Source organism: Cydia amplana, chromosome 2 (genome assembly GCF_948474715.1).
Source record: "Cydia amplana chromosome 2, ilCydAmpl1.1, whole genome shotgun sequence".
Classification (NCBI taxonomy): domain Eukaryota; kingdom Metazoa; phylum Arthropoda; class Insecta; order Lepidoptera; family Tortricidae; genus Cydia; species Cydia amplana.
Window position 1 is genome coordinate 16,371,123 of NC_086070.1, and position 14,273 is coordinate 16,385,395.

Consider the following 14,273-nt stretch of genomic DNA (forward strand, 5'->3'; position numbering starts at 1 on the left):
ACTATTAAAATCAAACTTTGTAATCAATCAAACCAGAAAAAAAATAATTGTTCAAAATTACTTTAACAATCCTCAATTCTCTAGTCAAAAATAGTCCATCGAGCAACGACTAAATAAAAATAATCATCAGTAATCATCGCCGCTATCTAACGGATACACTCCAATAATCATCGCCTCCATCTGGCGGATACTCTCAAATTTATGTGAAAACAGAACAATCCCAAACATCAAAAACACAAATCACAACAGCTCTAATTCATTGCTCGACAGTATCACTACTATTGTCGTCAATATCAATTTACGGGGAAGTAATCAGGCATTAAAAAAAAAATTGGTCATATGTGATCTAAATATTTGTAAGACATCTTAAAATAAATAACATTCTGAATTGATAGTTCCAATTTTACTCATATGAACACAGTACATAAACAGGAATTCATTTTTAACAAAACAACACCAGTCCTTCGGTGCATTGCCAGTCCTTCGGCAGATACCAGACCCTCGTCAGAAGTAACCATCTCAGCCGCGTAAGTGCTACTCCTCGCAAAGAGCATTCTGCACATAAAAAGCAGACCACGTGCACCTCTTACATGCTCCGGCACTTCTGATGCGGTCACTAAACAATACCCAGTCCATCGAAAGCAAAACACTAGTGCCCAGTCCATCGGGCGTACTTTCAGTCCATCGAAAGCAAAACAGTATTGCCCAATCCATCGGGCATGCCTTCAGTCCATCGAAAGCATGACAGTATTGCCCAGTCCATCGGGCGTGCCTTCAGTCTATTGAAAGCAAAACAGTAGTGCCCAGTCCATCGGGCATAATTTCAGTCCTACGAAAGTACAAGCTTTCAGTCCGTCGAAAGCAAAACAATGTTAACAGTGAATTCCAAAAAAAAGAAAATAAAAACAGGTCTTTAAATCATTTTACTCAGAACCATTGGTACTATCAGCGTCAACAAATCAACTGAAACTGAACATTACTGATCAAAATCACTAAAGATAGCTTTCTTCTTTAGCTTTAACAACAGAAACTCGCTCAAGACTTCTATGCAGAAGTAAAACATCTCAAAATAATCCCAACGAAATGGGAACTGCTCACCAGCTTAATAAAGTATGATGCACGCGACCAAGTCAAAGGTGGTGGTGGTGAGGTCCAACCCAAGCACGGAGGCTGATCCTTTCCGCTTGCAGTTGCCGTTGCTGCGGCAGATTGCGAGAGACACGATGTGGTTCAACATAGCTGGCTGTTACTGAAATCATCATTTGCACGGTATCAGGTTTATCATGTATGCAGGCTAAACTCAAAAGGTTTATGAAATGCAAGGTGGCAGACACAAAAAAAATATGTTTCCAATGTATACGGGACTTCAAAAATCTCAGAATAAAATTTAAACTTCAATGAGTGCGTTTTCTTTCATTCTATGAACAAACAAACACGTGTTCCAAAAATAAGTAACAAGGTAAAAATGGGCCAATACGAAAAGTGACAGCTTATTAGTTACGTTCGACTGTTATGCTTCGCCATTACACTCAAAATAAAATTCACTAATAAACAATTAGAACGAAACCTGTCCTTTTATTTCCAAATCTCCAGCACAGAAGATACTGCACAGCTGCTTCTGTGTTACGGGCGTAATGGTGTCTGCAAGTTCGCTCGGCTCTGGCTGCAGGACACTTACCACGTGTTCAGATTATGGAATGTAGGTCACCAGAAATACACCACGCTCCCAGGTGGCTGTGTAAGCAATACATGAAGCTCCGCATCGATCCCACTTGCTGATGTCGGGGACGGATGGTCCCGATGGCGGTGGGCGCGTGGGGGTAGTACCTAGATGTATTACTTCACAACCAAAATAGTAGGTATGCTACCTACGCATGAAATAAACATTCGGACTCATTAACCATACTAGTGCCTACTATTATTTCAGTACTAAATAATAAAAATAACTAAACGATCTTACGATGGAATCGGAATTCAATAAAAATAAAAAGATCACATGAAATCGTTCAAATCTTTATTTAAGTCAAACTAAACCGGTTCCAACCCTACACCTCTGACCCGAGAAGATTTAACCCGGCAACAAACTCGGCGGGACACATCTTTTCAAAACAACACATGGTTTCTTTATTTTACAAAAGTAAGCTTATAATGGCACATAAGAAATCAAAATAACACTTGGAATAAAACACTTAGCTAAACGGTTAAAGAACGTGAGAATCTATAAGCTTTCAGAATAATCCTTCAGGTGTAAGCCTTCAGGAACGTAGCGAATTAGGCACGAGCTTGGCTAACGTCCGATCTCTAGCGCGGTCCGATCAAGAAGAAGGAAGCCAGTTCCAGCGGCGGAGCCAACCGCTCCCGCCTCCAATTCAAGTTGGCAAACCTGCCTGACCAGTCTACCAACATAACGACAAAAATGCCTGCTCGTGCCTACGTTCACTCAAGATACTACGTCATCTTGACGTTCCAAAGCCTTCTACCTGTCATTTTAGTTCAACAATACGCCAAACATTGCTAATCGATTTTATACAGGCGTCTAACTATGAACTGTAATGCTGCAATACGTCTTTCTGGTGTCTCGCTCCGACATATATATATATATATACCTATTTTTTTATGATATAGGAGGCAAACGAGCGGACGGATCACCTGATGGTAAGCGATTACCGCCGCCCATGGACACCCTATAGTTGTCGTATATCGTCGCCGTGCCCATAGTAATTTTAAATATATCCTATGTTTTAATAGTACAAGCTTGACTATGGGGATCGTGACATGTGAGCTGAGGAGCTATGAGTTATTGAATAAAAATCTAAGTATAGGGCTTCCGCTTAGGCTTACTTTGATGGGACAAGTTCGATCTGAGTAAGAATGTCCCCAAAATATTTATATTAATTTTTTATTTATGTCTCTTAATGAACTCTGTTCTTCTGATTGATTTTGTTAATCTGTCAGCTCCCACGGCTCATATATGAGCCAGAACGCTTATGGTGACGTCATATCGTGGGATTTGACAGGTTAATTTTATAAGTTAATAATAAAATACCTAATGCCTATTTTCAAGCAAAACGCACTACACATATTTTACCCACATAATTGATAACACCTTATACGTTTGTGATGCAAATAAATTTATTTTATTTATTGTTCTACTTCACTAAAATATTACCCTAAGTAAGTATAGAGCGCTCAGTCAAGCCTTCAAATGAAGCGACATTGAATGTACATATGTATTTCAAACTCATATAGGTAGAAATTGTAGAATATATCCTAAAAATAATAAAACGGAAATATATAATTAACAATGTATTATATTTGGTAGGTAAAAAATATTCATACGTTATGACAAATATTTTATTAACAAAATGCACCTTAATATTCTATCTTAAAGCCGAGTCATCATAATACCGGAGAAAATAAATTTATATAACTTCTAAATATTACATTTATTTTATGGATCAAAAACATGTATGCGTATATTATAATATACACAGAACAATTAATCTAACTGGTACATTATGCATTAACCTTTTCGACGCCGTGTCAAACACAAAAGCTGTCACGCTGACGCCACGTCACCGAAGTGTCAAAACTGAAATTGAACTTTATGCATATGCACGTAGGCGTATGTTGCTTTGTGGTCTGTGACCGATTAATCGGTCTTTGGCGTTGAACCTACGGTGCGGATATATCGTTCATTGGCGTCCAAAAGGTTAATTTTAAGATGAATATGTAGGTACCCGTTTTCATTGTATTTTCTTGTCTACTGTTTCTGATCATTCTGTAAAACGTCCATTGTAAAAAAAAGCGGCCAAGTGCGAGTCGGACTCGCCCATGAAGGGTTCCGTATTTAGGCGATTTATGACGTATAAAAAAAAATACTTACTAGATCTCGTTCAAACCAATTTTCGGTGGAAGTTTACATGGTAATGTACATCATATATTTTTTTTAGTTTTATCGTTCTCTTATTTTAAAAGTTACAGGGGGGGGGACACACATTTTATCACTTTGGAAGTGTCTCTCGCGCAAACTATTCAGTTTAGAAAAAAATGATATTAGAAACCTCAATATCATTTTTGAAGACCTATCCATAGATACCCCACACGTATGGGTTTGATGAAAAAAAAAATTTTGAGTTTCAGTTCGAAGTATGGGGAACCCCAAAAATTTATTGTTTTTTTTTCTATTTTTGTGTGATGAAAATCTTAATGCGGTTTACAGAATACATCTACTTACCAAGTTTCAACAGTATAGTTCTTATAGTTTCGGAGAAAAGTGGCTGTGACATACGGGCGGACAGACAGACGGACAGACGGACAGACGGACAGACAGACAGACAGACAGACAGACAGACAGACAGACATGACGAATCTATAAGGGTTCCGTTTTTTGCCATTTGGCTACGGAACCCTAAAAAAGATGGATATTTCATTTAGCTGAACATGTTACCTAAATTTGACGTACCTCATAAAAGAGGTTTGTTGAGAATAGTATCTAGTATATTATAGCTAGTTCTTATGCAGAGATTAGTAACTGCGCATACTGCGCATAATTTCTAATTGCATAAGAACACTTAAAAAATTTCGTTACCGAGGTATTTATGAGGAGGACCTTATAAGGACCTACCCACATACTTGTTTAACTGGCACAAAAAATATTATACAAGAATATTAGAAGTTTATATGTACTTAGGTGCTTAAAACACTTAATTTTCGATCTTATCTGCAATACACAGAGTCCAGTTTACATCGACTAGTTTAAATTGGTAGACTTATTTGAGTTATTGGAAGTATCTGTCAGACTCGTAACTGACTAATACACAAACATTGTTTTTGACTATTCATACAACATATATCATATTTACAATTACATACCATTTGACAAAATACATGTAAATCTGACCAGTGACGTCAGAAGAAATAATCTCTTGTAACAATAATAAATAGAGGCAGTTTAGGAAGGGTTTCCACAGAGCCGCTTCAACCTAAATGCCATAGACTACTTAAGACCATACACCCAAACATGAGAGGCGCCACAAACCTACGTTAAACAGCGCCTAAGGTAGCTGTCTTACCACCAACGTTTGCAGTGGTTATCAGATACCAACAGTAGCTTTGAAAATGGTGCTCGTTTATACGCGCCTCTAGAAAAAATACTATAACATGAAAAGAAGCGGCCCTGTGTGCAGTCATGTGAGTTTGTGACTCGATGTTCGTTGCTACTGGCCGTCCTTTACAGACACGCGGACTATTTCGCGCCAAACTCTACGTCTCTAATCAGTCTTGAGACTTCTTGAGTCGCTTTTTATAAGTATCTACTCCAAATGTACGGTCGACTATAAAGTACATATTAGAAGAGTAAACATAAATATCTTAAACAACCACTATAGGTACCATAGCCAAACTGTGTTCGAAATAAGGGCCGATAGCAACAATCATGTAAATAAGTAAAAAAACTAAAATAATATAACATAAATTCTTAATTAAACATTGAATCATTCTTATAAAATCACATTTGTTCAGTTGTGCCCACAGCGGCAGCTCCGGTTTCAAGACTTATGTTGACTTGTTGAGCATTAGCAGACCCACTCTTAGGCTCGATACACTCAAATATAATAATTACAACATAAAATATAATCTCTAAAACTACCTAAAACCCCCTAAAACTTTAAAGAAAACACAATAGGTACGTACATTACAGGATCGTAGCTTAGCAGCCTTCAAATATAGGTATCCATTAACCGCCACTCCTATTCATCAACTTTTTGCAGCATTTCTCATCATCAATATAGTCGCAAACTGCAGCACTAAAATCACTCCACTTTCCGTTCGTAATAGCAACAGACCAATACTAATGTGGGTTAGCGATCTTAATTAACTAACGCTTTCTGGAAACACACTGTATGCGCGTGCTATACTTCTAAAATCAAACATTTTCTAGCTACGCCCCTATTCAGGTACACTTCAACTCAATCAGCGGGATTACAATAAAAATAAACGATACAAAACTAAGTAATTTCTAGAGAAAATCCCTGTAAGGAGAGTTAGGAGAGCCTTGAAACGGGAGGACGTATTTCGTGCGGCGCCGGTGCGGTGCGACGACACACACAGGCCGGTAGTGAGCGTGGCGTCGCCGTTTAGTGCATGGGGTACGGAGGGTTCTTGGTTCCCGTCGCCTGCTCGTACGACGGCGGCAACGCTGTGAAAACAATAACTTTCGAGTACAATCACATCACGTATACATATCACCTACAGTGCGTACACATCGAGCCTACGAAAGCCAGATCTCAAGTCTGACGAGTAGAACCTTCTTGTTGGCCTAATATGTACACAGTTTTAGGCATAAAATATTGTAATCTTGGTCTACCTACTAATTAACTTGCTTGTAACATATATTGTAACCATTTTTTTAAACTTTTAGTAAACTTCACAGCTTAATTTGCTACTATTTCTGTCAATACAATAGATATATACTAGTTACTCTAAGGCGCCTCAAATCAACAGTCTACATCAAACTACTCGTGCAAAAGTGAGGGTGAGTTAGAAAAGAGACTGGACTCACCCAAACCAAGGTACTTAGTTAAGTTACACACGCAAGCATCGGTCCATGCAGTGAGAGGAAAATAAACTATGGTCATTTGCTTAAAATTTCAAAATACTTTTCATCTAAATATTTAACACTGGTGTAGTTTTATCCCCCATAGTTCTTGAAGATACCATTTGAAACAATTCACTTCTATTACAGGTAAAAAAAACTGGTAATAGGATCTCAACACCTTATAACGTAACACTGACAAAGGCGCCACTTCGTTTTTTATGTGATGTATGTCAACTCTGAATATAAAAGATGTCAATCGAAAAAAGAAAGCTTATTAATATTCGCCGGTCTCTAAAGTCCGTACTAAATCAAACTTCGAATTACGATGTTTTTGTATTTAATGAATACTTATACAATAAAAAATAAAACAATTGACTGACAATAACATGAGCAGCGATTACGCAGTGTTAAGGGGGCTCTGCGCACGCGCGGGGCGCGGGCGGTGCGGCGGCTCCAGGCTCGGCACAGACTTGGACGGTATCCCCAGGTCAAACACATCTAAGAAATATTCATGTTTTTTACCGACGATGTGAAATCCTTACCTACGCATTAGCGGAATCAAGAGCGGTAATAAAAATTGTAGCCGGGCGTAGCATGTCAAATTCTCAATTATAGGAAAGGTTCTTACACTTAATACTAATTTCTATTCAATATAATTTGTAAATCTAAATTGTATTGATGCATGCAGGACGGTTTAAAATGGCATGCACTAGGGAAGTAAACGTAAAATTCACTTGCTATGGCATTAATTAATAAGCTAAATGCCGCTCATATGATTTTTACTCCCAGAGTTTATATTTAAAATTTAAGTACATTGACATGATGTCACGTGTTTGGTATAAGGTGTGCCTATATTCCAAGAGCTTCTACGGTATGCCTATGATCCTGACCTGTGACACTTGAAACACGTGAGAAGCTCTCGAAATTCAATGAGGCGAACGCAACGATGGATGAATGAAAGGAAACAAGCAAAGGTAAAATTTACCATTTTTAGTATGGATACGAATTCTAAATTTAAGACGATACTTTTTGCGGGGGAGGAGCACGTCAAATGTATACGTTAAGTTTGCACAATTATGCCAGATTTTCGGCAGAGGGGTAAGCTCTTATAGGCGCTCCGGTTAGTGAAGGGTTCACGGAAAGAACATGTCTAGTCACTCTGACTACATTTTGAGTTATCGCGGTTTGAAAGGAAAGATACCTAATTAACCATATAATCTTCGTGTGTTGGTGTTTTTAGGGTTCCGTAGCCAAATGGCAAAAAACGGAACCCTTATAGATTCGTCATGTCTGTCTGTCCGTCTGTCTGTCCGTCCGTATGTCACAGCCAGTTTTTTCCGAAACTATAAGAGCTATACTGTTGAAACTTGGTAAGTAGATGTATTCTGTGAACCGCATTAAGATTTTTACACAAAAATAGAAAAAAAAACAATAAATTTTGGGGGTTCCCCATACTTAGAACTGAAACTCAAATTTTTTTTTTCATCAAACCCATACGTGTGGGGTATCTATGAATAGGTCTTCAAAAATGAGATTGAGGTTTCTAATATCATTTTTTTCTAAACTGAATAGTTTGCGCGAGAGACACTTCCAAAGTGGTAAAATGTGTGTCCCCCCCCCCCCCACACCCCTGTAACTTCTAAAATAAGAGAATGATAAAACTTAATACGTCATAAATCCCCTAAATACGGAACCCTTCATGGGCGAGTCCGACTCGCACTTGGCCGCTTTTTAAGTGAAAAAAAGGAGTTATATTTATAATTACAGAGGTTACAGAAGCTGTAACAAATAGTTCATTGAGAGCTCTACATCTTGAAATTCGAATCTCATTTTTGAAAAAAAAAATACTAGACATGTTCTTTCCGTGTACCCGGCCTTCAATTGGAATCATACTCTATGCAGCGTGACGTAATTTTTTCGTCAACGGCATGACGTGTATGGGCCCTGGTTATTATTCATATATCTGGGAATAAAAAGCAGACCTTAAATATTATTATGACCCACCATCATTTATTGTCATTGTCATTGATTGTCTTCTAGGATCAAGGGCAAATTAAAGCAAGATTTCACCTGGCGGCATCCAGCCTGGCGGCGGCACGCCAAAGAATGCTGCGCAAATAACCACCGTCATGTTTTAAAGTATTGCCATAAGTGTGAGTTTTTTTTTTAATCAAAGGCCTCTCCCCTTGTCTTCCACGACTCCCGACATAGTGCCTCCTCCGGCCAGTTGTTGAGAAAGGGGTGCGAGTTAAGTTTAGAATATTTCCAGACTGAAACTATTCGACTGACGATTTGCCGGTAATTTCGGAACAATTAATATCACAGCAAAAGGTCAAACAGAATAAGCGTTTGAGCAGGTGTTAAGTATTTTACCATCAACAGAATTTTAGCACCATTCAACGCCAACAAAAAAGTATATAATACTAGCTTTTGCCCACGACTTCGTCTGCGTGGAATTAGTTCGAGCAGTTAAAGTATAGCCCGTGGATAAAATGTAATAGCAATAATTTTGAGAATAATGCTTTATTGCTTACACCAATTAACAGGCAATTCATTTATTTTCTCACTTCCACACCCTCTTTATGGATGACTTCCGACATAAAAACTATCCTATATCCTTATCCGGGACTCAAACTATCTCTATGCCAAATTTCAACTAAATCGTGCACCAGCGCCGGTGCTACACCGCGCGAGCGGGACAGTTCCCATCGACAAAGTTTGTTATGCAGTTGTTGTTAAGTCCCCGTACAAAATTTCACCCCTTTAAGGGATGATTTCTGGGATAAAAACTATCCTATGTCCTTCCTCGGGACTTGTCCTTTCTCTTTCCAATTTTCATCTAAATCGGTTCAGCGGTTTAAGCGTGAAGAGGTAACAGACAGACAGACAGACTTCCTTTTATAATATTATATATTAGTATGGATTCCCAAGTCCCAAATATTCCAACACCAATAAGGGACTAACAACACGATGGTAATTTACGACTTTATTAACTGTCCCTTTCCCGTGTTCACTTTCCATCATATGCGTGAACAAAAATTTCCACAATATGACTGCAACAGTACCTACGGCATGAACGGTAAACCGAGGCCTAAGTTATTATGAATCAGAGTGTAAACCCCGAGATTACAAGTACTAAGATATACGGCCTAGTCCGTCGGCAGATCCGTCGCGAGTCGTTTTATTGAGATAACTTACCATGAGCCTCTGGCGCGCTAGGTGCGGTCGGGTGGTGCGCGTCGGCGTGCGGCTGCGGGAACGGGGCGGCCGGGTACGGAGTCGCGCTGGGATACGGGGCCGGGAACGGCGCCGGGTAGCCGCCGCCCGGCACGGGCATGGGGCCCGCGGTCGCCGGATACGGCGCCGCCGCTGGATACGGCGCGCCCGCCGGATACGGTGCGGCCGCCGGATACGGTGCGGCCACCGGATACGGTGCGGCCGATTGTGTCGGATACGATGTAGCAACTGCAACGATATATGAACATTGTAACCATAATTTGTGACGTCCCACGGGTAAAGGTACCTTATGGCCGTTGGCGCTTACGCTATTATTAACGCCGCTCCGCCGCCGCGCGCTATTATTATTGCGGCGCTATGCGACGTAAGCGCCAAGTGCCATAAGGTACCTTTTTCCGTGGAACGTCACATTTTAATCTTTCATAAACAATCTGAATTTTAATAATTTACCTAGATGAAAAAAAATGTTATTCCGTACAGTATACATACTTAGATTCATTCTTATAAACATTATGCATTAGTACGAGCAAAGACTCAAATCTGCGACCCCCACCACCTGTTTAAAAAAACCTATACTTACAATATATAGGTAGTTACGCCCGAACCTGAAAACTACTACAGACTACCACTGCTTTGCATTTGCTCGCAAACGGAAGGTATAATATAAATAAATATCATAAATAATACCTACAGCTATGATATTACTTTAGAAGTAAACCGATCCACCGTGTATCAAATAGATACCTAAGATTCCTTAATGACCCAACAAATTAGAAGTTAAGATACTTATTGTAATCAACTTAAACCGTCACAAATTATGAATCAAGTATTTAATGCGTAACGGCCTTATCGTTAACGTTTAGATTTGTCATAGTCAAGAATAGTTCGCGCTCACTCGTGCATGATATTGACATAGCTTTAATTTAACAACATTGGTGCTCCTCAGACAATTAAACTAAATAAAAGTGCAAGGTCAAATGCGTCTAAGAATAAAATAAATTTCGCACAGGTTCACTGACACCATAAAATATGCAATTTGTCATATAAAACATATAGTTAGGTACATCATGTTTGTTTAAGATACCACTGTCCATTGGCACATGAGAAAAGAAATTATTTCAATGAATAGATGTAAAGTTCCTTAAAAATATAAAGATACTACCTATACAAGTATATTTCGTAGTACTTAAGCGTACGGTGTACTCACCAGGGTAAGGTGCAGGCGCGTATTGCTGCTGTGGGTAGGGCGCCTGCACGGCTTGCAGGGGCCCCGGCGGCGCGGGCGGCGGGGCTGCAAGTCAACCCCAATATATCAGCATTACGAGCAGTTTTGTACAACAACTGTTTTAAAACGCAAAATTGTAGGGTTATTTCGTTGTTACACGTTTTAATTTGTTTTAATCAAGGGAAATGCACGAAAATATTACCACGGAAACTAAGTAGATTATATTTTCCAAAGGCAGACTTTGACCAAAAACTTACTATCTACATTAAAGTTGGCCCAATAGAAAAAAACGCCGTTATAACTATGTATTCAATTGCTAGTATAGAGTAACTTCATCTTAGTGCAAGACGCTCGAAGCGGAGCGTTCGGCGGGGCGTGCAGCGTGACGTCGGGCTCACAAGTGATTTGAGCAGCGTGCATTAAGGCCGCTCATATACGCTTGCATTTGTTTAACATGCACGCCGCACGCCCCGCCCCGCTGCACGCCCAACTCCAGCATCCACTTAGGCCTTACACTTAAGATAGTACTTACGTGTCAGCACCTGCCCCTGCGCCTTACGCCGGCGGCAGCAGCAGGCCACCAGCGCCACCAGCAGCGCCAGAAGCGCTAGCGCCAGCAGGAGCGTGCCTGTGCTCATCGCTCGGCTCTACAAACAAACAATTTACTGCAATTATACACAATATGGTGACATCTAAAAAGATTTTTTGGTAGTTTGGGCTCCATGCACAATGGACAGATCAATTGTTGGTTGGCAGAGCCTTTATCTTACAAAGCAATCAGTGTATACCACTTTATACCACACACCAAAAAAAAGTATCTAAACTAAGACAAGTCTAACCGATTGTCAAACCCCTTAAAAATTATTTTGTACGCGCAGAATGGTCATAATGGCACCAGGAATTTATGTTATATGTTCTACTTTGCATGCGCTCATCTATTAGTTCAGTTATTTGGTACACTACACGTACTTATTCGGTAAACACTGCACATAAGGCTACAAGTACAATACTTACAATATTGTCTCTTTTTACAATATTGTCTAATTACTATAATTTTCTTTACCTATTTATCCACCGTTCTATCTACTGCAAACTACAATAAGCAAGGCAGTATTTTCGTTATCATGAGATTCATGAGAGCTGTAGGTATATGTAACTAAACTATAACAACATATTTATGTAAATATGTTGTTCTAGTTTAGTTACATATATACCTATAGCTGCATTTTGTAATGTTCAGGATTTCGCTATCTCTGCATTTACAGAGATAGCGAAAGAGAATATTTATTCAGACAAGCAATATTTGTATGTTTGCCATCCTTACATATTGTTACCTAATAACAGGGTGATTGAGCGAGCGCCCGAGCGGTTATCACACTCATGTGGGTCCGCACATCGCTTCGGTATGTGAGTGAGACAGCACTATATAGCGATATTCCACTCGCACATCCGAGCATAGTCGACTACGTCCAAAACAAGTATGTATTCTACTTCCTTCGGTCGTGTTTTAAAATTCGCCACTTGTTGCGTATTTCGCATTTATATTGTTAAATACCTATAATGGAACTACCATTTCAAAAATAAAACTAGCTTTGAATGTTAAACATTCAATTATTAATTAATTAATAATTGAATGTAAATTAATTTTACACCATGAACTTTTATTTATAGAAGTGTTAATATTACTATAATTTATACTATTCATAGGTATATGTAGTTTGTAATACCATCTCACAAAAGGTTGCTTACAACATACAAGCAAAACAATTGGACAACTAACTATTGTTAACTACAGTCTTGTCATTTTAGCTACTAAATATTTGAATTACCACAATTTTAACAGTGGAGGACCAATTCCTTCAGAAACCTGCAGTAACTTACAGTATCTTAGTCCACACTGCTTACTTCAACACTACTATTTGGTATAATAATATAGATCTCACCATTTAGAGAGTGGCCATGCAAACAACAATTTATGTTGTGTATAGACATGTCACTGTTAGACATTTTAGATTCTAATATTCATACTTTCTATACCTGTTTGTGTAATTCTGCCACCACTCTCTAAATGGTAAGATCTGTACTAGCACTACAGGTACAGTCAGCAGCAGAAGTTGCTAAGTGAGCGAGGTGTTTAATATTACCTTGACACACTCTTATTCCCCTAACAATAATGTCCCATCAAGATCATTATTAACACCTGGCCCGCTCAGCATTTTCTGCTGCTGACTGTATAATATGGGATACCCAGGCAACACTGATGGAGGGATCCAATGGTACATAAGATTGATGTTCTGGTGAAGTCCTTATCCTTATATCATGCAAAAATTGACTATGTCCCATCAAGTCCTTTATATAATTATCTTTTATCATGTTTTCCATATCCTGTTTTTATAACAAAAGTTTATATATTACTATCCTACTAAGTTACCTCTTTTGAGGGATAGGATATAATAAGCGCTACACATTGATAACTGTTACAAAACCTGCCTGACCTGACGAAGCCTGCATTGCGGATATAAAAGTATGGTCTCTGAATAAACATTTTTGTTACAAAATAAATTTGGTTTGGGTAGTCAAATCAAGCAGTCATTTTTGTCAGAAAAGAAGAATATACCTACTATTTACGACACTAAGTAAGCAAACTAAAGACTTGTCCCAGACAAAAAATAGTCTTAGTTGAACAGTACTCCAAGTTTTGTAAAACAGAACTTATTGTCAATTGACATCGAACTGGATTACAGTGCGACCTTACAAGTTACAGTTGTTGTCTGCTCACCTTGAAGTTGTCGAAAAAGTGGTCGAAGTCGTGTGACATCTCGCTTGAGATCTCGTAATAGTCTTCTGAAGAATCTGAACTCTGAACATGATATCGCAGCGACACACAACGAGATAAAATAATCGAGATTAGTCACCGCGGGACTTACCGCGTCATAGGGAAAACACACAAAAGTACTCGAATCTAAACAAGGTTGTATCCTTCGCTTCCTTTATGTAGTTTATGTGTTGAAAAGGGGCTTACCTGCACAAATAATTTAGACGTTTGCGAGCGAACAAACGAATTGTTCGCTTATCGCAACGCAACTCCCTACTTCCGACAAATAATATCCTGCGCCCACTAAAATGGATTGTTGTTCGCGAAATCACAATTTGACATTTAGTAATTAGTTTTTAGCAGGGGGGGGACACTAGAAATGTAGTTAACGTCAGTAA

At 39.0% G+C, this 14,273-nt stretch overlaps 1 protein-coding gene across 3 annotated transcripts; it reads right to left on the reverse strand.

Moving 5' to 3' along the window:
* Window positions 1-5,881: 5,881 nt before the first annotated feature.
* On the reverse strand, window positions 5,882-14,216 carry LOC134662167 (nematocyst expressed protein 4-like). 3 transcript variants are annotated; one of them, XM_063518435.1, is made up of 6 exons: window positions 14,083-14,216; window positions 11,593-11,707; window positions 11,043-11,126; window positions 9,797-10,063; window positions 8,669-8,707; window positions 5,882-6,199 (listed from the first exon to the last, which is right to left on the reverse strand). In XM_063518435.1, exons 2-6 carry the CDS (start codon window positions 11,696-11,698, stop codon window positions 6,138-6,140), a joined length of 558 nt encoding a protein of 185 aa, XP_063374505.1. In that variant the 5' UTR covers window positions 11,699-11,707; window positions 14,083-14,216; the 3' UTR covers window positions 5,882-6,137. The 3 variants fall into 3 exon arrangements, with proteins under 3 accessions (XP_063374505.1, XP_063374502.1, XP_063374503.1); XM_063518432.1 differs by lacking the exon at window positions 14,083-14,216 and adding an exon at window positions 13,840-13,976; XM_063518433.1 differs by lacking the exons at window positions 8,669-8,707; window positions 14,083-14,216 and adding an exon at window positions 13,840-13,969.
* Between the last annotated feature and the right edge of the window lie 57 nt (window positions 14,217-14,273).

Bases quoted from the DNA above. Each gene is read 5' to 3' on its own strand.
- LOC134662167 (XM_063518432.1), bottom strand. From the start codon at position 13,878: ATGTCACACGACTTCGACCACTTTTTCGACAACTTCAAG. The intron at 11,708-13,839 runs GTGAGCAGACAA...GTTTGTTTGTAG, and splicing joins ACTTTTTCGACAACTTCAAG to AGCCGAGCGATGAGCACAGG. The intron at 11,127-11,592 runs GTAAGTACTATC...GTTGACTTGCAG, and splicing joins GCAGGGGCAGGTGCTGACAC to CCCCGCCGCCCGCGCCGCCG.